The sequence below is a fragment of the Trifolium pratense genome, linkage group LG1 (assembly GCF_020283565.1).
Source record: "Trifolium pratense cultivar HEN17-A07 linkage group LG1, ARS_RC_1.1, whole genome shotgun sequence".
In the NCBI taxonomy this organism is placed as follows: domain Eukaryota; kingdom Viridiplantae; phylum Streptophyta; class Magnoliopsida; order Fabales; family Fabaceae; genus Trifolium; species Trifolium pratense.
The window spans coordinates 52,842,132-52,868,454 of record NC_060059.1 but is presented as its reverse complement, the minus strand read 5'-3'; the positions used below and the strand labels follow the sequence as shown (position 1 = coordinate 52,868,454).

The 26,323-nt window shown below is 33.4% G+C and overlaps 2 protein-coding genes and 1 long non-coding RNA gene across 3 annotated transcripts; all 3 read left to right on the top strand.

The window, feature by feature from the left end:
• The first annotated feature begins 14,209 nt into the window (after window positions 1-14,209).
• Window positions 14,210-15,861, top strand: LOC123906269. The gene is made up of 3 exons (XM_045956141.1): window positions 14,210-15,052; window positions 15,317-15,460; window positions 15,631-15,861. The coding sequence occupies exons 1-3, from the start codon at window positions 14,210-14,212 to the stop codon at window positions 15,859-15,861; spliced, it is 1,218 nt and encodes a 405-aa protein (XP_045812097.1).
• A 2,565-nt stretch (window positions 15,862-18,426) lies between these two features.
• LOC123906261 lies at window positions 18,427-20,080 on the top strand. Its single transcript, XM_045956130.1, has 3 exons — window positions 18,427-19,269; window positions 19,534-19,677; window positions 19,850-20,080. The coding sequence occupies exons 1-3, from the start codon at window positions 18,427-18,429 to the stop codon at window positions 20,078-20,080; spliced, it is 1,218 nt and encodes a 405-aa protein (XP_045812086.1).
• A 1,016-nt stretch (window positions 20,081-21,096) lies between these two features.
• Window positions 21,097-23,262, top strand: LOC123906256. The gene is made up of 2 exons (XR_006808812.1): window positions 21,097-21,236; window positions 23,030-23,262. It is a non-coding gene; the product is annotated as an uncharacterized LOC123906256 (long non-coding RNA).
• The last annotated feature ends 3,061 nt before the right edge of the window (window positions 23,263-26,323 follow it).

Below are 26,323 nucleotides of genomic sequence, written 5' to 3'. Positions count from 1 at the left end.
ATTTTTTTTTTTTTTTTAGTTTGCAATGGATTCAATGAGAATTGAATATAGAATCTCATGCATTTTATTTAAATTCATCACCATTAGATTAAATCTAGTGGATTTTTTATTTTTATGTATTGAAGTCTTAATTTCTTTTTCCACGTGTATTTAATTAAATCATGAAAAATGAATATTTATAGATATATTTTAAGAACTAACCAATCTTCTTAATTTCAACTTTCAATCTTCTTATTTTCTCATTATTTGTAGCGATTTTCAACGATTCATTTTGTTTCATCTTCTCCCACAACTCGTCAGTAACATTGCAGCTATCATGGATGATTATACAGATCTAAATCATAATTTTGTTTTATTCATTATTCTACTAAGTTCTTCTTTTGCTCCACTCACTTCTTCCGGTTCTTCTTCTACCTTTGTAATTTCTAATTCTAACATAAAAAAATGACAAAACTATAAAAAAAGATATGGTAAGCAATGAACAGTTAAGTTTGCAGAAACCGCCGGTTCGCCCTTTTTTTTTCCCCGATTTTAGCCGATTCATGCTGGTTCGCACCGGTCTGATTACATGTCCAATCCAATAGTCAGATCAGACCGGTTACCCTTTCGGTTCATCGTCTGACCTGTTGTGAATTCGTCTTAAAAATCACACCAATAATACTTGATGTGTGGAGCAATAGAACGGCAACCAAATAACAAGCGGAATAAGCAATAATAATAAACGATAAACAAGATAAAGGAGAAGAAAGAACACAATGTTTGTTTACCCAGTTCGGTCCAATAATGACCTAGTCTGGGGGAGAGAGCATCCCCTCTGTTCCACTATATCAAATGAGTAACTTTACAAAGAGTTCCAATTGAGTTACAAGAATTAATCCTAATTCTACCCAAAACCCGAATCTCTTCCCGTGGCCAAGAGACTCAATTTGATAAGTGTTTCACAAGGTGTACCACAAAGATAGTTCTCCCACCCTAGAGTTGTACCAAGAGAAAACCTTTTTTCCTCTCTAAAACCCTAGCCCTTGTGTGGTGGCAAACCCTAATCCTTGCCTCTACATCTCTACCCTCTATCTCTCTCTCAATTTTTCTATGAATAAAGCATTCCCTATTTATAGAAAAATAATATGCCAAAAAATTAGTAACAAATCTGTTTTAAAATAAAACAAATCCAAGTCAAAGTATCTTCCAAGAAAATATATATTTTTTCCAAAAAATCTTCAAAACATCAAAGATGCAAAAACATTCAACAAAGATTTTTCTGACTTCTTGTAATTGATATTTCAAGGCATATCCAACAATTCTCCACCTTGCCTTTAAATCGATGGTGATCCTATCAACCACCGTGCTGCTCTCTCCATCTTGAATCTTTTATTCAAGATCACCGGATTGTACCTCCCGCTTCATCCTCGGAATGCCTTCCGCTCTCATGAAGATCTCGCATCCCACTACCATAGGATTTTAGGTAGCCCCACAAGATTCACCACACCATCTTCAGACTCCGAAGTGGTCAACTTCGTACCTCCCTGAAGAAACGCTTGCTCCCAACTATCATCGGAATTTTAGATAGCTCAACAAGCTCCACCATCCCTCTTCAGCCCCCGGATTGTGCCTTTTCCGTCCTCCTGAAGAATCGCTTGCCTCCGACTATCCATGGGATTTTGCGATAGCCCTACAAGCCTTCACCACTCTTCGACCCCGGAATGCCTTCCGTACTCTCGAAGTTTTGCTTGGCTCCAAACCAACCTTGGAATTTTAGGTTGTTCCACAAGCTGCAACATCAAACTCTCCTTGTATCCAACTACCTCCAGCAGTCTCACAAGTTACCAAGTCTGATCACCTGTTGCTTTCAATTGCCTCCCTGAAGATCCTCTCAAGGTCTTGCACTTCCTCAGCCACAATTGAAACATAATCCACAAGGTCTCCATGGTCATCCCCTTTGGTTCAACAATACCACTCTCCTCCCTATCTCCGATTAGATAGCCAAGAGCTAATGTTGACTGTCTACCACTATTGGAAGACTCCACCTCAAACTGAGTTTCCACCAAAGTATACCCACCATGATTTCCACATTGTAACACGCAAGACCTCTTCAACTCCTCTGAAACATACTTCAAGCTATTGTTAGTCTCCAACAATTACAGTTCAGTTCAACACCTAGTAAACCTTGTTCACTAGTCCAACTAAACTCATGTCACTAACAGGTCCACCCGAAGTCCCACAACTCAACCACATTATGAGAGTCACCACTAGTTAAAGATGCATGACCAACTATCTTTGCATCTAATTTCAGAAACATACCTCACATCGTGTAAAGAAACTCACGATTGTCAAACTTCGTAAGACAGACTGAACCCATACCTTGAACCTTCAAGCTTTCCGTTTTCAAGGTGAACGACTCCACCTTCAACTAGCTCTAAAGTCTCAAAGTATTCATTCTTTGAACACATGTGAAAGGAGCATCCAAAGTCCATGACTCAACACTCCACCGAATCTCAACTTCCACTAGCACCTCCGCATAATAAAGTTGTTGTTTCAGATAGTAACCCGAGTATTCTTAGCACCGCCTCTCCAGGCCGACCATCTTCACCATCTCGATTAACTTTTTATCTTCGAGGCACCGGATAACAACACTCCATGTTTTACCCATCATCCCGAACATTAAAATTGCTTCCATCTTCACTTTCCACAATTCCAAATTGCTTTTGGAAAGTCCCTCGATATCCGACTTATAACCCATGGTGCTCACTTCAAATTGTTCCAATTGCCCCACGGTGGGCGCCAATTGTTGTGAATTCGTCTTAAAAATCACACCAATAATACTTGATGTGTGGAGCAATAGAACGACAACCAAATAACAAGCGGAATAAGCAATAATAATAAACGATAAACAAGATAAAGGAGAAGAAAGAACACAATGTTTGTTTACCCAGTTCGGTCCAATAATGACCTAGTCTGGGGGAGAGAGCATCCCCTCCGTTCCACTATATCAAATGAGTAACTTTACAAAGAGTTCCAATTGAGTTACAAGAATTAATCCTAATTCTACCCAAAACCCGAATCTCTTCCCGTGGCCAAGAGACTCAATTTGATAAGTGTTTCACAAGGTGTACCACAAAGATAGTTCTCCCACCCTAGAGTTGTACCAAGAGAAAACCTTTTTTCCTCTCTAAAACCCTAGCCCTTGTGTGGTGGCAAACCCTAATCCTTGCCTCTACATCTCTACTCTCTTTCTCTCTCTCAATTTTTCTATGAATAAAGCACTCCCTATTTATAGAAAAATAATATGCCAAAAAATTAGTAACAAATCTGTTTTAAAACAAAACAAATCCAAGTCAAAGTATCTTCCAAGAAATTATATTTTTTTTCCAAAAAATCTTCAAAACATCAAAGATGCAAAAAGATTCAACAAAGATTTTTCTGACTTCTTGTAACTGATATTTCAAGGCATATCCAACATGACCGGTTCAACCGGCCGATCCGATTTTTAAAACACTTAGAGTCACGTGACTCATTGTGGTGGGCCCCGAAACATTAGATCATATGAGGGTTTGGGCTGTTACGGGCCACAAAGCCCATTCTGCCAACCAGATTTTCACACTGCACGAGGTTCCATAAGCGGCGGTCCCACATTATATTTTCCCTACATTTTTACACTTTGCCTTTTTTTTTTTGCGTACAATCTACACTTGCCTTGCCTTCTACCTTCCAACAAAGAGAGAACAAAAATATTTCTCAAACTCATTTTAGCAACCCTAACCTAAACAAAAATCTACAAATATGAGTGAACTACCAACATTGCCAACACAAAAAGTACTACATTAATCTTTAATTTGGCCATTAATTAGCTTTTACTACAAGGTTAAATCCTATATTGAGCAAATACGCAATAATTTTGGTTTCATGTACTTTGACTGCAAAGGAAATATGTACTATATTATGTTAATGTAATTCATTGATACATGGATGATTGATAAATTTTTGGAAGATTAAGTCCAAAAAAAATAAAATTGGAAGATATCACTTTTGGTGCAATGTACACAATCTTCTTTCTTTAATTAATTAACTAAAAAAACGGAGTAAAGCTTTGTGATCCACACACATATGACGAGGCTTTAAATCAAGTTCCCAACATTATCTTGCATCTCAAAGAATTGCACCATTCAAGATATATATACTTCATGCAGTGCATGATATATAAAAGAAGATTCAATTTTTTTTTTTTGTGTTAGAAGTCTCACATTGGCTAGAGATATGGTAAAGATAACCTTTATAAGTGTAGTGCAAACCTCAACTCTCAAGCTAGCTTTTGTGGTTGAGTATAGGCCTCTCAAATTCTAATATGGTATCAGAGCCTATCCTAGATCCATTTGTTGTTTGTTGTGGAGACCTCCCATATTTGGGCCACCCGTTGTTGTTGATCCCACGTTCCAGCTTGTTCAATTCTGGACGTGAGGGGGTGTGTTAGAAGTCCCACATTGGCTAGAGATATGATAAAGATAACCTTTATAAGTGTAGTGCAAACCTCAACTCTCAAGCTAGCTTTTGTGGTTGAGTATAAGCCTCTCAAATTCTAATATTTTGGATAACGGTTAACTCTTCTATAAAAGAAGATTCAATCATTATAATAAAATAAACCAAAAGTATATTCAATTTTCAACGGGATTTGTCTAGCAGAAGAAGTCAAAATCACATGATGAATTAAAGTTTAAATTTAAGTGTTGAGAGATGTTCAGAGTTAATATCTGATACGTATTAAATAGAATTATCTCTAATAAAAAGAACATATTAAAAATTGAGATTTAATTAATTTTTTTAAGCAAAAGAAAAGTATATTAATTAGATAAAAAAGGGAATACACAAACACCGAGGAGACATAAAACCTGACTTAAAAAATCCATACAAAAGTGCACGTCAACCCAATCGATAATACAAACATACAAAGCAATACAAGTGGAACAAACTGTAGCAAATCCTAACAAACGAGCACCCACCATGAGCACAATCTAACGAACCCACGTACGGATCCGAAGCCAAACAAATCCGCGTACAAATCTGAAATCAAATTGCAAAATAAATTATGTGTGAACATTTGGCGCACCAAAGCTCCCGACCTGCAATTGTTCAATTAATTATGTTTCACATTTAACTATTATTTAAACAAAATTCAGAAGTAACCAACAATAAATTGGTCAAAATAGTTAGGATATTGAATCACTTAAACATGTCGTCACAGAAACAACGGTGAAACTTCATATCTATAACATAATAATTATAAAAAAATAAATCAAAAGTTAATTATCCGTTAACTACTTTTCTGCAGACTTAACAATTCAATTTTTAAAAATTTATATTCATATTTAACTATACACCATAATTGTAGGGAACTCAAACACTAACAAATTATTTACCCTTAACGTCATTTTTTTAAGAAATTCAAATAAAAAATATAAAACTTGAATATTGAAAGTGAAAGTTAAATTTTAATACATATAGATTTAGATTTAGATAATATATGATATGATTTGTGCTGCTAGCCTTTCTTACTCTTTGCCGCCAACTCATCCCTCTATCTCCATATTTCCTCCGCCTTGATGTAGCCGTCTATGGTGGTGGCGTGTTCGCTTCACCGTCACACCACCCTTAAACTCTATGGTGGTGGCGTGTTCGCGTCACCGTCGCACCACCCTTAAACTCCGGTGGAATCCCATCCCTCAAGGATGCCTTTGACCTGCGCCGCCGGCGTATGGTCAATTTTAAAGGGATTAGAGTTGTTCATATCTTCTCTGAACTGTTTCAAGATATTGGATTTGGGTTCGATCCTTCGTGCCACTGTCCATAGTTGTTGTTGTTTTCGGTAGCTTTTAAAGATCAGAGATTATGCCGCAAGTTACGAAGGTGTAACTTGTTCGGTCTCTAAAAACTCGTATGAGTCTGTGCCAAATCTGGTGGTTGTTGTGTTGGATTTAGCTTCGTATGAGATTTTATTATCTGCTTCGGTCCTTTGTGGCTGGATTGGGATTGGTTGGCTAGAAATGGCCTTGAGTTTGCTATTGATCATAGTAAATGGTTGTGTTTGATTTCGCTTTTGTGTTGGCGATGGAATTCAATTTCTATTTGGTTCGAAAGAGCCTTTTGCTTGTTGTTGTCCTTTTGCTTGTTACTCTGTTGTCACTCTAAATCATTCACCAATTATCGAACTCTTGTTGTTACTTATTGCAAGTGTCACACATTCTTTATGGGTGCTCGTTTATTAGAATTAACTAGAGTCAGGTCCACTTGTTTGTATATCTATATTATCCTTTTGGTCTGACTTACACTTTTGTGTAGACTGTTTCTTTGGCGTAAGGCGGCGTAGTCCCTCCTTGTATATATATTTTTCTTTTTAATTTATTATTATATATTTGTGAGCTATATACAGGCAATGGGAAATTTTAAGATACCAACATAGTTAAAATATCAATATTTTTTTATGTTTAGATGCTCTTGGTTTATAAAAAGATATAATTTTTTTGACAAAGATAATATAGATATTATAAAACAATCTTACCAAATTTAAATTTAAATAACAAGTACTTGTCACTGATACATAAAAGAAAAATATTAAAAAAGTAAAAATAACTATACTAATTATTAAATCACAAGACATGTAACTATAACTATTTGTCACTGATACATAAAAGAAATACAAGATAAATATTTTTCTCTAATAAATATTAAAAAAATACGAAGTATTTCTCACTAATATATAAAACAATTTATGAGTCAATCCTTACAATTTGGTTCACCTATTCAAAATCAAATCACGAAGATTATAATCATTCCGATCATTGAATTACATTGAAATTGTTAAACCAAAGAGAATAACAAATGAGCCTATTAGGATTTCATAACATTACTATCACGGTCTAAAAATTACAAGCATAGTAAAACTTGGCGGGCTATATTATTATCTAGCATAAATGCCAAGATGTTCGATCAAAAAACATGTTTCTATTATTTTTATTGTTTAATTTCAAATGTACCAGTTTAACATTATTACGCCTCTTTAATTAATCAAATATATTATCTATTTCATATATTTTTTACACTTAATATAACAACGATATCTAAGACAAATCCGTGCGATAGAATTAAATGTCTTGCATGGATATTTTCCTAGTTATTATGTTTTTCCTAGTTATTATGTTAAACTATACTCCCGGCGTGATATAAGCAAATTTTATTTTTCTAAATTCATTATATAATTATTGTATCTGGACTATAATAGTCCAGTCACGAAGGGAGTATATAGTAGCTAATATAATACTCGAAAGGAAAAAAGATTGCTAGCTAGAAAGCTTAACTATATATTTTGAGTTGGACGAATCCCTCATAAGCATTGGTTTTGTTTGCTAGTTTCTAATTGCATTCATTAAATTAATTAATGAAGAGAACAATTGATTATGAGAGAAAGGTATAGTATTAAAATTTTGATCAAATTCACATTCCTAAAAGCAAAGTTTGCATTGATTCAAAAAAACAAATTTTCCTTAAATTAAAGCAATGGTCCTTGCAATATGGGATGGCTCCTATCCTAATAAGCTGGATGTGGAGCAGAGTGCAAGGCTGGTGAGTTAAGGTTCAAACTCTATCATATCATGAATATGGGAACATGCATATATGATCACTAGCCAAAAGGTTAAAGGGTGTGTGGGTATTTGGACCATTGCTTTTGGAGCATTGCAAATTATAATCTATACTAGCTAGCTAGAAGCAAATTGGAATATTGATAATTGCTACTTATTATACTATATGTACCATTTTTTTCATTCACCCATTCCAAATCATTCAGTAATATAGATATACATGTAAACTTTAGAGAAACGCCAAGCTCGTAGCTTACAAAAAAAAATTCATGAAAAGGAGAGATTCCATATAAGTTTGAGGCCTCATGCACATGCTTCACTCTCTTTCCCATGATATTTTAACCACTTCTAGTTCTAAAGGTCGTGAAATTGGGGTACACCATAATTTTCCGATTAAGATTGAAATATGCTAATCATAAAGTAGTAATTGCACCACTTATAAAAGTGAGAAAGGATTTTCTCCTATGGTATGAGAGTCGATGAGGTTGATTGCAATGTAAGTCTCACATTGTTAATGAAGGAAAAAAAGGTCAGAAGTCTCACATTACTTAGAAAAGTGAAGAGTGAAGGAGCTCAATGCTATATAAAGAGACCTCAAGTTCCTTGTTTCAACACACCAAGCAGTAGCACTTGTAAACACTTTAAGTTTATATTTGTGTCGTTTTTCTTTTCTCTTATGCTCTTGTTTAAGAGTATTTGAGATGTAGTTCAAATATTTACTTTGGAGAGTGTGGGTGTACTAGGGTCATGGGTGGTTGAGAGTGAAGTCTATGTGTTGTAACAATTTTCACATAGTGTTTATTCTCTGGTTGTCGGTTTAGACAACGGCTGTGGTTTTTTCTCCGGTTTTGGAGTTTCCACGTTATATTCTTATGTTGTGATTGCGTTCTTTTATTTTCTCTATGCCTGTTTTTCTCAACAACTGGTATCAGAGCTCTTGGTTTGATTCAGGAGGAGGGAGTTCCGCTGTGAAGTTTAGGCTAGGGAAAATTGATGGATGAATCATGTTTGGCTTGTGGAAAATCAAGTCAAGGATGTGCTGATGCAATCAGGGTTACACAAGGTCATCCTGGAGAGACGGTGGTAATAATACTCAACATCAGTCTGGAGATGCGGTGATAAGAATACTCGGGTTACGTCTGAAACAACAATTTATTATGATGCGGAGGTGATAGTGAAAGCTGGGAATCGATGGAGTGTTGAGTCATGGACTTTGGAAGCTCCTATCACATGTGTTTGAAGAAGAAATACTTTTGAATCCCTAGAGCTAGTTGAATGTGGGGTTGTTCATCTTGGTGACGGAAAGCTTGTAAGGTTCAAGGTATGGGTGAGTTTCTTTTAACACAATACGAGGTATTTTTTTGGACTTTGATGCATAGATAGTAGATAGATACTTGTTAGATAGTTCTACTATTATTGGTTATGCATCTGTTACTAATGGTGATTCTCATGTTTTGGTTAAGTTGTGGATCTTCGGGTGGGTACTTGTTAGTGACATGAGTTTAGTTGGACTAGTGAAACAAGGTTTACTAGGTGATGTAACTAAACTGGAATTGCTGGAACCTAACAATGGCCTGAAGGTAGTTTCACAGATGTTTGAAGTTGTTCAAGTGACACATGGGCATCGGTTGACATGGACGCAAGGTGTGTGATGAAAGCGTGCGGGCATTGGTTGTCATTGATGCAAGGTACGCGGTTATCTCGATGGCTGATGAACTTCCGGAGAAAGCCAACATGGAAGTTGCACCATTAATTTTTAGCAAGGTTTCGAGATGAAATTATTGGGATGACTTGGTTCCAAGTGAAAAAAATTCATGGGATGGTTTAGTTCCAAGTGAAGAAAATTCTTGGGATGGTTTAGTTCTAAGTGGGGTGTACTTTTTATGGTGGAGTATGATAATTTAATTTGTCGGTATAGACAACGAGAATTATGATTGTCGGTGAAGACAATGATTGTCGGTATAGACAATGGAAGCAGAAGATTCTGATTGTCGGTGTAGACAATGAAGATTGAAGACCATTACAATCAAGGTGGAGATTATTGGTGTTGATTGCAATGTAAGTCCCACATTGCTAATGAAGGAAAAAAAGGTCAAGAAAATTATATTTGAGAAGTCCCACATTGCTTAGAAAAGTGAAGAGTGGATGAGCTCAATGCTATATAAAGAGACCTCAAGTTCCTTGTTTCAACACACTAAGCAGTAGCACTTGTAAACACTTTAAGTTTATATTTGTGTCGTTTTTATTTTCTCTTATGCTCTTGTTTAAGAGTATTTGAGATGTAGTTCAAATATTTACTTTGGAGAGTGCGAGTGTACTAGGGTCATGCGGTGGTTGAGAGTGAAGTCTATGTGTTGTAACAATTTTCACATAGTGTTTATTCTCTGGTTGTCGGTTTAGACAACGACTGTGGTTTTTTCTCCGGTTTTGGAGTTTCCACATTATATTCTTGTGTTGTGATTGCGTTCTTTTATTTTCTCTATGCCTGTTTTTCAAACAACGCAGTCAAATTTCAACCATTAATTAATTTTGAAAGTTGATTTAAGGTTTTTTTTTTTTCATTGTAGATTAGTGGATAGACTTTTAAACGTGGAAAAATGTGAAATCTCAAATTCAAATCGGAACATTTCATATCTACATCCCTATGACTATTCAATATATTAGTATGAGTTGTCTACCTTCTTTTTTTCCAATAAAATTGATCTCAACAAAAATCAAAATAAATCGAAACTTTACTATAATACTATCAAACTTTGTTGATATACTCTATTATGATAGAAGTTCTTGCAGGAAAAATAAATATATTTTTTGAAAGAGTTATGTTTAAATAATCTTATGTATTAAAATGTTCTAAATTTTTACGAGGGGATGTTTTTAATATCAATATGTTTTCAAAAATTAAAATAAAAATACACATAAATTGCCTTGCAGCAAAGACTACAATCTCAACCAATATTTTTGTGGTCACTATCAAATTCGAAAGAAAATCTAAAATAACTGCAATTTTTTAATTTTGAATTAGTATAAATTAAAGACCGAACATATACTCTCTATGTCCCTTAGTCAAAAAATATACATACTCTCTAACCTTAGTAAAAAAAAAAAACTCTCTATATCCCAAAATAAATGACATAATTTTTATTTAGTATAGTGTTCATATGATCTACTTTGACCATATTTTTCTACTAATATATATGCAAATATTAACATATGTGATGTTGTTTGATTTGTCTTGATGAATATTTTTAAAATATACAATTTTTATAATTTTTAACAATAAATAACTTTCGTCAAAAAAATAAATAATAAATAACTAAAAATATTAATGATCAAAATTGTACATTGACAAATATAAATGTGATCAAACATATCATTTATTTTTGCGATAGATGGAATATATATTTTTCCCAAATTTTAATGGATGACTCAGATTCCCAAGAGTAGTGTTGGATTGATGAAATCTATGAAAGAGTTCAAAGTCATTCTTAAGTCATGTCCATATCTAGGACTCATCTAAATACCATGTTTGGGACACTGTACCTGGCGCAACCATGGCTTTGCATGTAGCAGGCCATGTCCTTATTTTATGCAAACGACATTTCTCTCCTCAACTAGGCATAAATTTTGCTTAGAGTGTGTTTGGATAGGGGAATTTTTTGAGATAAAGTAATGTTTTGAGGGAATTCAAATGATTTAAGGTGAATTCCATTGTTTGGATGGAAATTTGAAGAATTTTCAAAATGATGGAAATTTAAGAACTATTTTGTTCAAGTTAAATTTAGAGAATTTCAAAATGACACCTAAAACCAAAGAATTTGAAATTCTTTCTTCTCTGTAATCTTTTAAAAATTACTAATTGATAGTAAAACCTAAAATTAGCCGAAAAACCTAAAATTGACGATAAACACTAAATCGGCCGAAAATCCAAAAAATCGGCAGAAAAAACCTAAAATCGGCCAAAAGCCCAAAAATCGACTATAAACTCTAAAATCGGCCGAAAACCCAAAAAATCGGCAGAAAAACCTAAAATTGGCCAAAATTTCAAAAATCGACTAGAAACCCTAAACAAAGAATTTTAAAATTGATGGAATTTCATCACTTTATCCAAACAATGAAATTTGAAAATGAAGGGAATTCAATTGAATCAATTGAATTACCTAGTATTTTAAATCCCTTGAATTTCTAGAATTCCCCATCCAAACACACTCTTAGATTTTTAATAGGATCTCTTCCCCTAGTTTTATATTTTTTTTTTATGCATAGTCGGTTAAATTAATCATCTCATTCTTCACATTGATATAGAGATTTCATAAATGGGTTTGTCTAACATATGCAATATTGCACATATTAAAGTAATTAAAAATAGTAATTATTTAATGAAAAATAATAATAATTTATTATAAAATCAAACATTTAATATGAAATGTACAAGTTCTAATGCAAACTTCTATTTTGAATTTCTTAACATGTGCAAAGTTGTACATGATAGAAAAATCCTTCATAAATTACCGATCGGTAGTTGATTAAATGGTGATTGACGCTGGATTTGGTAAGAATGATCACATGCGATTTCATCCCCATAATTGCGATATAGAGGGGACTGAAACCACTTTGATCGTAGAACTAACCCTCAAACCTGTTGTTTCCGAGGTTCAAAATCGTTAAAATAATTTTCAGTCACCAAAGAGATTACTAGATTGAGTCGAAGGTCGATACGCTTTCATTAATACGTTTCGCGGCACTACCCAAACTGCACTGTAGATATCGAGTAGGAATTACACAATCAAATATGATACTAAAACCATTGCGCTATGGTTTTATGTCCATTCTAATACGGTGCTATGACCGTCCGTTCTAATATGGTGCTGAGACCATTCTTATATGGTAACTAAGACCATTCAAATCATATGAAATATAACGCTATAACCATTCTTAAATTTAAAGAAACCGTAATATTATGATAATTTTAAAACATAATAATAATACTAAGGGTCTTTGCTACATGTTAGCTTTTTCCTGATAGAATAAACATTTTCTTCTCTAAACAATTAGGAATAAAGACTATAATGCATATATTCCTATAATGCATATATATATATTTGATGAAAGAAATCAATATTATCCAAGTGATATAGACTATAATATTGAATTCTATAAGCAAAGTGATAAAAACAACATCTGTATCGTTTCCACAATTCATGAAAAGGAATAAAATTAAGAGTACATTTTCTTCATCTCTCCCGTATTAAAGTCGCTAGGATATGTTTCTTCAACAAAAAAAAAAAGTCGCTAGGATATGTTGTTTGTTTTCTGCTAGTGTTGTTGTTATTATGATTAAGATAAGATTATATCTCTGGCTAATGCTACGGTAGGTGGTCCACCGTGGACAAATGATCTACCGAATATGAATTTTACGAATTTCATAGTTGGATTGAAATTTTATATCGTATAGATCATCCATAAATTTTTTAAAATTTTTTGAAAATCATTTGATATGTTATTGAGACCCATTAAGATTTACGTTATTTAATAAACCGTTAATCTTGATGTGTCTCAATAACATATCAAATGATTTTCATTTTTTCAAAATTTTTTTATGGATGATCTATATGATATAAATTTTCAAACCAACGGTGAATTTTTTAAAATTCGTATTCATTATAATGTTATTCATGACTGGTCCACCATAGACCACTTGATGAAGTGGGATATTAGAATTTACCTATATATATATATATATATATATATATATATATATATATATATATATATATATATATATATATATATATATATATATAGAATTTTCTTAAATCTTAATTGTAATAATAATTTATAAAAAGGTTATATCATAAAGTATTGTGAGTTATAAAATATTGTATATTCAAAGGGACTTTATATTGAGTCAACGGTTAGTAAGTATAAAGTACCATTGATTTTACTCCACAACCTTTTTTCGGTAAAACCATTTGACAAAAACAAGATAACGCGCGACAAAAATTTCTAACTAATTAATTGTTGAATATTATTTTAGTTATGCGTAGTATCTTTGTTTAGATGTAATCGACAACTACTTGTAAAATTATACCCATAAATAGCTAGTCAATTATTTTGCTTTTTCTAAATATGACTCGTTGCATTGTCACATTTCTAATAAATTCTTAGCGGGTTTTTTTTGTTTGTTTCAATTGCTTGTCAAAAAATAAAAATACCTCAGACACCTAAAAAAGGATTCAACATATGAGTTGGTTTGTAAAAACAAGTAAGAAACTTGCACTCTCTCCTCATCAAAGTTATGACAACCTTTAGGATTTCAACTATAAAAGTAGGAAACATGCAAGATCTCCACATCTTCACAAAGTTGTCTTCTACCAATTTTTAATTTTAAAATTTCTTCGAAGTTCAAGAAGAAGCAAATATTCATTATGACATCTCATGTGGTACACATTTCCATCCAATTAATTTTCCTATAACATTTCAAACACTTATTTTAATGTCTATATACAAATTTATGCAAAAGAATAACATTACATGCACTATTCATAACTAGTTATGTAACAATAATCATTCATGTGCAGGTAAACATGAGATTGATCTCTAAATCATTTATTTTCTCATTATCAATACTTGTGATGCTATCAAGCACAACTTACTCACAAATAAAGTCTCCTAATATTCAATCAGCAACATATTTGTCAGAAAAGTTTGAAGTGGGGCCCGGAGAAGTTGTGTCAAAAACAATGTTTGATATTGAGTTTCCAATCGGTCATATAGGAGTCAAGAGCTTCGACGTTGATATAGTTGATGAACAAGGGAATTCTGTACCATTGCATGAAACTTACTTTCATCATTATTTTGCTATAAAATATATTATAAATAAAACTCACGATTTTAATGATCTTACCAAACCTTTTGGGGGTGCCATCTTCAGAAGAAACGACGGAACATGCAACGATGCTATTCTTCCACATTATTGGGGTTTTGGAAGTGAATCACGGGGAACAAGTACAAAAATTCCTGATCCATTTGCAGTTGAACTAGGAAACCCTGCAAATATTCCAGAAGGGTGGGAAGAGAAATGGCTATTTAGCATCATGGTCATTGATACACGTGGCACAGAAAATAGGAAAAGTTGCACTGAATGTAGGTGTGACCAATTTAATCTCCCACAAAATTTCTATAATGTGTCAACCGAAATTCATGGAAAACCATTGACCCCCGAATATAAAGGAGGAATCTTTTGTTGCAAAGATAACTTTCAATGCAAATTAATAAAGGGATTTGAAGCACCAAGGAGAAAGCTTGCCTTAAGATACAAAGTAACATGGGTTGACTGGGACCAACACCAAATTCCACTTAGATTTTATATACTTGACTCCACTGATCGAATTAGAACAAATGGTTCCGAAACAATCCATGATTGTCTGGTAAATAAGTTATTTAAATTACAGTTTTCAATTCATGATCAATTAATTATGTCATGATCAAGACGTAGCTTAAGTGATTGATCTTGGACTCATAAAACGGAGGCTCAAAGAAACTCTGGTTATTAACATAGTATATTCACACCTAACATTTGCATGAAAAACTAAAAAGAAAATAAGTTTTAAAACCTTATGATATATAATAGTTATTTATTGCATTGCACGTTGGATGAAAATGAGTTACAAAGATTTCTTAATTTTTTACAGGCAGAGTATACTATTCCAGAAAATAATAGTGGTGACCGTTTTCACGTTCAAAAATCAAGCATCCCCATGAAAAAAGGTGGTTATCTTATCTATGGCACTGCTCATATGCATACAGGTGTTGTTAATGCAACACTATACGGACAGGTAGGGTTTAATATTAATTTGAACAAGTTTTGTTCAACTTTATTGTTTTTGCTTAATTTATTTCTTTTGCGATAATAAAGTTTCTTAATTCCAAATATTGTCAAAATAATCTTGTCAGATCGTGCTTGCATAATCAATAATAGTTTTTTTTTTCTGGATTAATTAATTAGGATGGAAGGACATTGTGTACATCAACACCAAGATATGGAACAGGAAAGGAAGCGGGGAATGAGGAAGGCTATCTTGTTGAAATGTCCGTATGTTATCCAACACCAGGTTCAATCAAGATTAATGATGGTGAAACTTTGACGGTGGAATCAAGATATAAAAATGAATTTATCACTGGAGCTATGGGACATATCTATATCTATTTGGCTGATCAACTGCCATATGAAACATAGACATCAAACTTTATGAATTTGCAATTGTTTGATGTAGAGTTTCTTTATTATTCATATTCTATTTAACAATCAATTCATTGATCTCAAGAGATTAAAGAGCTCCTGTTTGAATTTTGATTGGAATAATTCTTGGGTAGCATTTACTTATTTCACGTTAATATTTTAGATTATCAGAGACCCACTTCCTGTGTGATCTGGAAGGTTAAGGCAGAAAAAAAAATTAACATTAATTGTTCTTGTCAAGAAGAACAAATACTGCATTCGATGATGTGGAAACTGAATATTATTATATTTCAAGTTATTGAATAATGTACAATCACTAATGTGTTTATATAGGCTATTCTAACCTAATGGGCTCATGGGCCGAATACATATTATTAATAAAAATAAAAGATTGCTTCTAGTAATAAAATATTTACTATCTATTTACAACACAGATGATCATAAGGGTTCTAAAACAAGTTTTCTCCTTTAAATTCAATTAAAGGTTTTTGTCAAAGGGTATTTTAAAGTGTCATTTATTATAAGAAAATAAAATATAATGAGAAAAAGTGAGTAATAATCAGAATATAATATAGTTATTGCAACTCGATTGATACAATAATAATTATGAGTCTGACAAGTAGTAAACAAGTTACCACTATTCCACAAATAAAAGAAATTGAAATCCTTAAATTTTCTCAGCCAAATTTCCCTAAAACATTATTCAAGAATTGTGTTGGATTGAGAGGAGAAAAGCTAACATAAATGAAATATAACACACTGCTCAATAGATACAATGAATTCCTGCTCTATGGAGTCTTAAGTCATGTTTTTCTTTAGCACGAATTTTAACTTATTTTGTTCATATAAATTCTAGACATTGTGGGGTGAAAACTTCTTTCCTTAGACACAAACAGATACACACAACATTTAATATTTGAGGATAAAATACAAGGTTCCACCCGAGGAATTAATTATCTCTTCCGTTTCATAACTAGATCAAAATCGCGGATGGGCCCTTGGCCCGGTCCATAACAATAAGTATTTCATTTAATTTCAAAGTAAATATACGAATCGTTCATAAATAAATCATAGATGCATAGAAATATCAATCTTTAACTTCTTCACCATATTGTATCCATTGTAGAGGATTCAATCATTCATAACTAGGAAATTTTGCTCGCTAGCACTTTCCTTTATTTCATTCTTGGAAATTTGTTTTCATGGAGATCTTAAGCTTCTTGACTTTTCAAATAACAAGGAAAATGTGGTAAAATCACGTGACCTAAAGTTATGTTGATGTGTCAATTCATTTTAGCAATTTTGTTTGTTATATTGAAAAATGAAAAGTACTGCTTTGAAATGCTTAATTGAAATTTCTACCTGTTTACTATTCACCTCAACTGATTTTTTTATAATGTATTTATGATTTCATTTATGATACTACTTGTTAGAGACCATCTCCATACTAAACGATAAAGTCACAAAATTATTCAAAAATACTTAAATACGATGAAATTAACCTTTTTTCAATTTAACTATAGTAATCTTAAGCTTAAATTTTAGTCACGAGGAGGAAAAACTTAGTCTTTACAATTACACAAAATAGAAATAAAAATATAAAATCACTTTTTTTTTAAGGACATAAAATATTTCCAATATATAATATATTTTATTCCAAAATATTAGTGTGTAATTATAAAAGATAAATTAAATTTCCAATTCTGTAAAATATAGAATAATATATATATATATATATATATATATATATATATATATATATATATATATATATATATAGAATTTTCTTAAATCTTAATTGTAATAATAATTTATAACAAGGTTATATCATAAAGTATTGTGAGTTATAAAATATTGTATATTCAAAGGGACTTTATATTGAGCCAACGGTTAGTAAGTATAAAGTACCATTGATTTTACTCCACAACCTTTTTTCGGTAAAACCATTTGACAAAAACAAGATAACGCGCGACAAAAATTTCTAACTAATTAATTGTTGAATATTATTTTAGTTATGCGTAGTATCTTTGTTTAGATGTAATCGACAACTACTTGTAAAATTATACCCATAAATAGCTAGTCAATTATTTTGCTTTTTCTAAATATGACTTGTTGCATTGTCACATTTCTAATAAATTCTTAGCGGGTTTTTTTTGTTTGTTTCAATTGCTTGTCAATAAATAAAAATACCTCAGACACCTAAAAAAGGATTCAACATATGAGTTGGTTTGTAAAAAAAAGTAAGAAACTTGCACTCTCTCCTCATCAAAGTTATGACAACCTTTAGGATTTCAACTATAAAAGTAGGAAACATGCAAGATCTCCACATCTTCACAAAGTTGTCTTCTACCAATTTTTAATTTTAAAATTTCTTCGAAGTTCAAGAAGAAGCAAATATTCATTATGACATCTCATGTGGTACACATTTCCATCCAATTAATTTTCCTATAACATTTCAAACACTTATTTTAATGTCTATATACAAATTTATGCAAAAGAATAACATTACAAGCACTATTCATAACTAGTTATGTAACAATAATCATTCATGTGCAGGTAAACATGAGATTGATCTCTAAATCATTTATTTTCTCATTATCAATACTTGTGATGCTATCAAGCACAACTTACTCACAAATAAAGTCTCCTAATATTCAATCAGCAACATATTTGTCAGAAAAGTTTGAAGTGGGGCCCGGAGAAGTTGTGTCAAAAACAATGTTTGATATTGAGTTTCCAATCGGTCATATAGGAGTCAAGAGCTTCGACGTTGATATAGTTGATGAACAAGGGAATTCTGTACCATTGCATGAAACTTACTTTCATCATTATTTTGCTATAAAATATATTATAAATAAAACTCACGATTTTAATGATCTTACCAAACCTTTTGGGGGTGCCATCTTCAGAAGAAACGACGGAACATGCAACGATGCTATTCTTCCACATTATTGGGGTTTTGGAAGTGAATCACGGGGAACAAGTACAAAAATTCCTGATCCATTTGCAGTTGAACTAGGAAACCCTGCAAATATTCCAGAAGGGTGGGAAGAGAAATGGCTATTTAGCATCATGGTCATTGATACACGTGGCACAGAAAATAGGAAAAGTTGCACTGAATGTAGGTGTGACCAATTTAATCTCCCACAAAATTTCTATAATGTGTCAACCGAAATTCATGGAAAACCATTGACCCCCGAATATAAAGGAGGAATCTTTTGTTGCAAAGATAACTTTCAATGCAAATTAATAAAGGGATTTGAAGCACCAAGGAGAAAGCTTGCCTTAAGATACAAAGTAACATGGGTTGACTGGGACCAACACCAAATTCCACTTAGATTTTATATACTTGACTCCACTGATCGAATTAGAACAAATGGTTCCGAAACAATCCATGATTGTCTGGTAAATAAGTTATTTAAATTACAGTTTTCAATTCATGATCAATTAATTATGTCATGATCAAGACGTAGCTTAAGTGATTGATCTTGGACTCATAAAACGGAGGCTCAAAGAAACTCTGGTTATTAACATAGTATATTCACACCTAACATTTGCATGAAAAACTAAAAAGAAAATAAGTTTTAAAACCTTATGATATATAATAGTTATTTATTGCATTGCACGTTGGATGAAAATGAGTTACAAAGATTTCTTAATTTTTTACAGGCAGAGTATACTATTCCAGAAAATAATAGTGGTGACCGTTTTCACGTTCAAAAATCAAGCATCCCCATGAAAAAAGGTGGTTATCTTATCTATGGCACTGCTCATATGCATACAGGTGTTGTTAATGCAACACTATACGGACAGGTAGGGTTTAATATTAATTTGAACAAGTTTTGTTCAACTTTATTGTTTTTGCTTAATTTATTTCTTTTGCGATAATAAAGTTTCTTAATTCCAAATATTGTCAAAATAATCTTGTCAGATCGTGTTTGCATAATCAATAATAGTTTTTTTTTTTTTTGGATTAATTAATTAGGATGGAAGGACATTGTGTACATCAACACCAAGATATGGAACAGGAAAGGAAGCGGGGAATGAGGAAGGCTATCTTGTTGAAATGTCCGTATGTTATCCAACACCAGGTTCAATCAAGATTAATGATGGTGAAACTTTGACGGTGGAATCAAGATATAAAAATGAATTTATCACTGGAGCTATGGGACATATCTATATCTATTTGGCTGATCAACTGCCATATGAAACATAGACATCAAACTTTATGAATTTGCAATTGTTTGATGTAGAGTTTCTTTATTATTCATATTCTATTTAACAATCAATTCATTGATCTCAAGAGATTAAAGAGCTCCTGTTTGAATTTTGATTGGAATAATTCTTGGGTAGCATTTACTTATTTCACGTTAATATTTTAGATTATCAGAGACCCACTTCCTGTGTGATCTGGAAGGTTAAGGCAGAAAAAAAAATTAACATTAATTGTTCTTGTCAAGAAGAACAAATACTGCATTCGATGATCATAAGGGTTCTAAAACAAGTTTTCTCCTTTAAATTCAATTAAAGGTTTTTGTCAAAGGGTATTTTAAAGTGTCATTTATTATAAGAAAATTAAATATAATGAGAAAAAGTGAGTAATAATCAGAATATAATATAGTTATTGCAACTCGATTGATACAATAATAATTATGAGTCTGACAAGTAGTAAACAAGTTACCACTATTCCACAAATAAAAGAAATTGAAATCCTTAAATTTTCTCAGCCAAATTTCCCTAAAACATTATTCAAGAATTGTGTTGGATTGAGAGGATAAAAGCTAACATAAATGAAATATAACACACTGCTCAATAGATACAATGAATTTCTGCGCTATGTAACGCCCCAAAAATTAGGATACATTTTATTTAATTTAGTTGTTGTGGTGTTGATTGACGATGTTTATGTGGTGTTGATTGACGGTGTTTATTTAATTATTTTGTGGCGAATAATTAAATAATTGATAGATAAAAATAATGACGTTGCTAATTAAAAAATAAATGAGTAGAATAATGTTGGTGAACTAAAATAAAATAAAAGAAAAAGAAGTAGAAAAATTAGATAATGAGGTGTTGAGAGCAAAGAGGAGGGGGGTGTGAATAAGATAGTAGTAAAAATAAAAATAAAAGAAAACCATGATTTTAATTTTAATAAATTCACTTTAATTGTATTAAAAAGTTTGTTTCTTAGAATTAAGTGGTTTAAAGTGGGTAAGGTTAAGAAGAGTTAGGATAGTGATACAAACAAGAAAACAAACACACAAAAAATAGTGCTAGTGGGTGAGAGAAAAAAGAGAGAGCTCATGGGAGAGTGAAGAGAAGCAAAGGAAGGAAAAGCTTAACCTCAATTTACGGAGTTCACTACAATCCAAGTAAGGGAGCTTTATACTCTTGAAAACTCTGAATTCAATAGGCATACTTTGTATTGATTATATATGTGCTTAAGTTGTTGTTCTTATACTTCCTCCTACCATTATGTGATGTTGTTGTTGTTGTTTCAATACTTATTCTTAATTTCGATTTCATAATTTGTTATGATAATATTTTTATGCTTTTGTTGTTGCTGCAATTCGTGTTCCGATGTTGAGTAAAATAAAACCATGGATTGGTGTTGTTCTTGAGAAATTCAAATAATGAGGTTTTTGGGATTTTGATGATAATTCTAAAGAAACATTTCATAACGTGTTGATCATCAAATACGATTCTAAGGCAATTCTAGGTCGAGAGAATGTCAAAACCGAAGCTTTTGAACAACCATCAATGGAGTTTTTGTTTAAAAATTTGTGTGAAGCTTTTGTTATGTAAAACATTTGATTCGAGTGTCTTTTCTAAAAATAAATACCGGGTATCTTTCTAAAATTGAGTGGGGATCAAAACGGTATAAAGAATGTTGTTTTTCGTTGAGAAATGAGAGAGAACGAGTCGGGTCGAGGAACCGGGTCGAGCGACCCGTTTTGCAGTGAAACGGGTGAAGGAGATGAACAGTGCGCGAGTGGCCTCGCCCACTCGCAGCACCGGCGCGTGGGAGCTCAGGAGAGTTCGAAATATTTTTATTCTTTTTCCATAAAATAGTAAATAATTTTCTTGAAATTTTGGTACCTCTTTGGTAATTGTTGGACACTCGTAGCTATTTTTAATTAATTATTTGGAGTAAAAAGGTGATTAAAAATATTATAATCTTGTGAAAATTTCCCAAAATTTTATGAAGGGTATTTTAAATATTTTGGAACCCTCTGGTATACCTCACTCTCCCTGGTTTTATATGCTATTAAGATTTGAATTTATTTCTTAATTTTTATTAATTAAATTGACTTAAAATTCATACGTTTCGTCGGTAAACTAAATCAAGATGATTTGGGTTATGAGTACTGTTAAAAAGGAGTAATAGGTTGTTGTTTTGGAGAGGAGTGAATGATTAATTGAGTTATGAAGTTTTAGTTGGTGTTGTAATCGAAGTTGCTAATAATTGTTGTGTATCGGTGTTGTTTTAAGTCGTTGCTCGTTGATAGTAATTGTGTTGCTTGAATTGCCGTTTCGTTGAATAATAATGTTGAGTTACGTGGTTATAACGATGTTGAATTATCTATTTTAATGATGTTGGAGTTCTGCCAAAATTATGATGTTGTAATTGTTATTGTTGTAGTTGCTTATAGACATTGTTTATTGATGTTGTTATAATGATGATGAAGTTGTCTATCGAAGTTGTTAAATGATGTTGCCTATTGACGTTGCTTATTATAACATGACATGCATTCATTCATATGTCTAATGACGTTGCTTATTGAAGTTGTATAAATGATGTTGAAAATGACGTTGCCTAATGAAGTTGAAAATGACGTTGCTTATAATGATGTTGATCCTCTATGATGTAAAACTAGAAATGACGTTGCTATTGGTACCACATGCATGTAGCGAGTCTAGGCGCATTGCATGCATTTTAATTATATTTATTTATTTAAATGTTGTTGTTATTTCTCTTTAGTTAATTAACGATTGATGATTGTGGTTGACTGATGAATGTGCGTGGCCATCCGCTTAGGTGGTCTTGTTGTTGTTTATGATGTTGTTAGTTATTGCGTTGTTTTAATTCAGTTACTTTCTTGATGTATTTTGACTCACCTTTACATTCCCCCTTCTGGCTTGGCCTTACGGTGTGCAACCGTAGATTTTCAGGTAGGATACGAATCATAGATGGTGTGTTCGGAACGCTGTTGCTTTGCTATTTATTTGGAGTCGCTCTGTTAGGATGTTGTTGGGAGAAACTTTTATTTAATTATGTTGTTAAATTTTTATAACAATTGAACTATGTCACTTGATTCAGTATTTTCAATTCGGACTTTGAAACTTATATTATTTTTGTATTTTCCGCTGCATGATTTTTAATCATTTGAGGAATTAGTTAATTGGAGTAAGTGTGACATCCTTATTAAATAAATGAAATTAATTTTTTTGAAAATAAAATAAAGGGGTAAATTAAGGGTGTTACAAAGTGGTATCAGAGCAGGTCGGTCCAATGGGACCAAGATGGCGATCTTTTCTTTTGCAGGTGACATGTGTGTAAACACTGTCGATGTTGCTTACCCTTGCGAGCGAAGGAAAGAGTTGGAGAATAGTATAGGAAGTCTGACGTCTCGGCAGAGGGCTACATTTGAGTTTAAAATAAGTGGGGGAGACAACCAATTGTTTTGGACAAGACAGTGTTGTTTCCCGAATCTGGAGTGAATGCAAGCTTGGGGATGGCGTCTGCTGGACAAGTAGAAAAGTTGAGGAAGGAGGACGCTCAGATGTTTACGACGTTCACGGAAATGGAAGTGGAGGAAGTGGGAATCATCGACTTACCAATGGTGTGAGATTTCTCAGAGGATATCAACGACATGCCGTCAAAGCGAGAAGCAGAGTTTATCAATGGCCTACTTGGCATTGGACTAGTATCGATGGTTCTCTAAAGAATGTTGCAGCAGAGTTGAGTGGACTGACGAAGTAGTTAGAAGAACCGTTGGAGAAAAAATTCGTTTGACCAAGTATATCGTCGTGGGGAACGCCAATATTGCTGTTGGTGAAGGAGAAAGATGGGAGTAAGAGACTCGGTGTTGACTATCGTTAGTTGAACAAGGTTGTCACCAAAAACCAATATTCCCTTTCGTGAATTGATGATCTGATGGGCCAATTAGTTGGAGCATGTGAAAATGACTTGAGATTGGGACATTCTCATATCAGAGAGGCGCATCAGAAGCGTGGTGGAATAGCAGTTGACCCGTCTAGAGTAAGTACAGCGTTGTAGTGGTAAGCTCTATGTCATTAGTAGCCGAGATAACTTGTTGGGATTGGCTGGTTACTTCGGAGATTCGTTGGAGGTTTTTCGAGGATAGCTTTATCACTGACTTAGCTTACCCGGATATGACGAGTCTTCTTTTGGTACAAGACGTGTGAAGAAAGTTTCCTACAGTAGAAGCAAAGATTAACATCAGCGTCAATGTTGAATTTACCTAACACGAATGAATCCTTGAAGTGTGTTGTGATGCATCAAAGATGATCTTGGATGGAGTTCTGATACAGAAGGGTTAAGTAATTCCGCATGCTTGAGGCAGTTGAAAATCAACAAGAGGAACTACCCGACTGACGAATTAGAGTTGGTAGCCGCTGGGGTCGTGTTGAAAGTTCGGAGACGTTATCTGTATGGCTCAAGTTTGAAGTCTTCAGCGACCACAAAATTTTGGAGTACTCATTTGATTAGAAGGAGTTGAACATGAAGCAGATGAGGTGGTTGAAATTTCTAAAGGGTTATGTTTTTTAGTGGAACTACCACCCTGGTGAAGCAAATGTAGTGGCAGACGCGTTGAGTAGGAAGACGTTGTATATATTAGCACTCGTGACAAGAGAGATAAGACTAATCGAGGAATTTTAGAGACCTTAGCCTAGTACTGTACGGAAGCCTAGGAGTGTGAAACTAGGAATGTGGGGGTTAACCAGTGCTATGTTGGAAGAAACCAGAGAAGGTCAGAAGTGAGACTTGAGGTTAATCGACATGTTTAGAATTAATTAACTTGGGTAAAAGAAGTGAGTTACGAAGTTGCCGAGAATGGGGTCATGAGATTCAAGAACAGAGTTGAATAATAGAAGCCAATAGGATTGTTCAAGTTGCTGAATATTTCAAAGAGGAAGTTGAGATAGTTGCTTGCCATTGATAGAGTTACTTACAATGACAGCTACCATTCTAGCATCCGAATGGAACCGTTTGAAGCCTTGTATGGGAGAAGGTGTAGGACACATTTGTGTTGGAACGAATCCAGTGAGCGAGTAGTGTTGGGGCCAGAAATGATTAGGCAGACTACTAAAAAGGTGAAAAGGATTCAGTAGAAAATGAAGGCATCCCAAGATCGACAAAAGAGTTATTACGATCAAAAGAAGAAGGCAGTAGAGTTCCGGGAGGGACATCATGTGTTTATGAGAGTGACTGTGATGACATGTGTTGGACGAACTTTGAAGTCCAAAAAGCTCGCTCCGCGGTTTATTGGGCCGTACTATATATTTAAGAGGATAGGGGGCGTGGCCGATCAGATTGCATTGCCACCACCATCAAATCTTCATGGTGTTTTTCAAGAGTTGCAGCTGAAGGAGTGTATTTTTGATATGTTGCACGTGATTCAATCTGATGATGTGCAAGTGAGAGGGTATCTGACCGTGGGATTCGTGTAGTTGAAAGTCGAAGATAGAGCGGTGAAACACCTAAAGAACAAAGAAATCGTTATAGTGAATGTAGACTGGGAGGACCTACTAGTGTGGAATGTTGGAACAAAATTGATTTAAAATGTTAGCCCCTAAATCCATAAAGGTTTTGATGATAACAAAGTATTAATAAACAATTGGAAGGACTAAAAATTTATTTTAAGTGTGCAGATATAAGCATCAAGTAAGCGCTGAGTGAAGCTCAGAGGATGTGAATTCAGAAGTTCACAAGCGCTCAGACGTTGTTGGACTTCAGAAGTTACAACCTTCAGAGGATGAAGTCTTCAGAACTTCTTGAGTGACTAAGGTCTCATCAACCTCTGAAGATCTTTTTGATATCTGTGAAGATTCCCTTTGCAAGTCAACTCTTCTACCAATGAAGAAAAGGACCCTTCAAGCCTGATCAGTTCAGCTACCCTCAGTTTGTCTGTACTCTCTTGAGAACGTGGGTTTTCAGTTTTGTTAGCTGAATAAGGAAAGTCCACTCTGCAGTAGTCAAAGTGTCTGAAACTCTTACTCAGTTTTAGATACAAATAAACTGCATCAAGACAGACTGCTTGAAGACAAAAGATTATCAACTCCAACGGTTCTTTTTGCAACGACTCTTTTCTGGTGATATATATACTAGAAGGATCAGCTGCAAGATATATACAATTATCAAGAATTGAACGTGCGCTGAACAAACTCTGAACTCTGTGTATACAAGCTCTGAACCTCTTATCAAGTGTTTTTG